This window comes from Etheostoma spectabile, chromosome 18 (genome assembly GCF_008692095.1).
Source record: "Etheostoma spectabile isolate EspeVRDwgs_2016 chromosome 18, UIUC_Espe_1.0, whole genome shotgun sequence".
Lineage (NCBI taxonomy): Eukaryota > Metazoa > Chordata > Actinopteri > Perciformes > Percidae > Etheostoma > Etheostoma spectabile.
Genome location: NC_045750.1, coordinates 25,133,411 through 25,134,749, shown reverse-complemented (window position 1 = coordinate 25,134,749; position 1,339 = coordinate 25,133,411). Strand labels below are relative to the sequence as shown.

General features: G+C 38.9%; 1 protein-coding gene and 1 long non-coding RNA gene across 5 annotated transcripts in view; one reads left to right on the top strand and one right to left on the bottom strand.

The window, feature by feature from the left end:
- The window catches only part of LOC116706248 (mitogen-activated protein kinase-binding protein 1), a 43,962-nt gene that overhangs the window by 647 nt on the left and 41,976 nt on the right, over positions 1 to 1,339 (top strand). For all 4 annotated transcript variants that reach the window (XM_032542971.1, XM_032542970.1, XM_032542968.1 and 1 more), the window contains exon 2: positions 640 to 731. In XM_032542971.1, the coding sequence (XP_032398862.1) occupies positions 640 to 731 (92 nt within the window). The remainder of the gene's footprint in view (positions 1 to 639; positions 732 to 1,339) is intronic.
- The window catches only part of LOC116706257 (uncharacterized), a 22,182-nt gene that overhangs the window by 16,058 nt on the left and 4,785 nt on the right, over positions 1 to 1,339 (bottom strand). The window lies entirely within an intron of this gene.

Genomic DNA, 1,339 nt, shown 5'->3' with positions numbered 1-1,339 from the left:
TTTATTGGGATCAATAAATATCTATCTATCTATATTAATGGATAAATAATATGTCTGACACCATTATAGAAAACGAAAGTATAAACACCAGCAGAATGGGGTTTTCACAACCCCAAATCTTATGAATGGTTTATAAATCATCTGTTAAGACGATTTATGAATTATTAAAAGGGCCATTACTTCCAACTTAGAAACTTGTAATAAAAGGAGCGTCATCAGAAAGTGACTGTCACATCTTATGTTAAATGATTAGGTTAAACCTGATATTTTACATTATTTTATCTCTTAGTTACACCCAAAATAAAAAATAATATTATATGTGATCCATTTTGATTTCAGAAGTTGGAATTATCCCATTCCAGGGAGACCATTGTTTTGTATGTGTGACATGAAAGCATGTGTTTTGGCGATAACCGCTCCTTTAGGTTATTATCATCCTTATCATCCTCCTCACATGTTACAACCACACATGTCTATTCCTGTCTTTGATTAAGAGAGGAAGGTGCTTAGTTACACAACTGCTACTTTGAGTTCAGTATTTATCCCTCCATCAACAATCCACCACTTATTTCTGATAGTAAAAATCCTTCAACAAACAAAAAGGTCCTTCAGAACAATACCTCCTTTGTGTCTTTTCAGGTGACTTTGGAGAAGGTCCTGGGAATCACAGCCTCAGGAAACAGTGGTCTGGCCTGCGACCCTCGATGTGGACGAGTGGCCTATCCTGCAGGGTAAGTGAGACTCTTTTTGAATCCTTATTTCGACATCTGACCTTTGACTTATCAACACTCCATGCTTCCTTATCATATCTACCCCACACAGACGTTTAGTGTGCAAAATGGATTTTATCTCTGCACTATCTCAGCGGAAATGAGGAGTAGTGCTATGTGAGCTTTCTCAATGGAAAAAAAAAAAACAACGCTTCTTTTTATCCTCTCCTCAGGGAGGCTTCCTTTGACTCTCTCACTGATGTGAAGTGTAGTATTATTAATTTTTTGCAAACAGTGAAACTGTCTGTGTTACTGTGCTCGGTGCAGAATAAGAGAAATGTGAGCTGCAGGTTGGAGGATTTAGATCTAAAGTGGCGATGCTCGGGGCCTCAGAGCAGCTGCACCACCACGATGAAAGCAGACGGTTAAGCACATGCTGCAGCAGAAACAGTGTACACTAAGTCTCTTTGTGTTGGTCTCAAATCTGATAAAGCTGTAGAAGGTCAATGGCTGTCTACAGCAGCCTAGTATTGTTGTGTCAAAGAATGTATGTTTTTGATTGCATGTGTGGGAGAAAGTAACATCTGTTTGTGTGTGGGCAATTGTGTGTGTGTGTGTGTGTGTGTGTG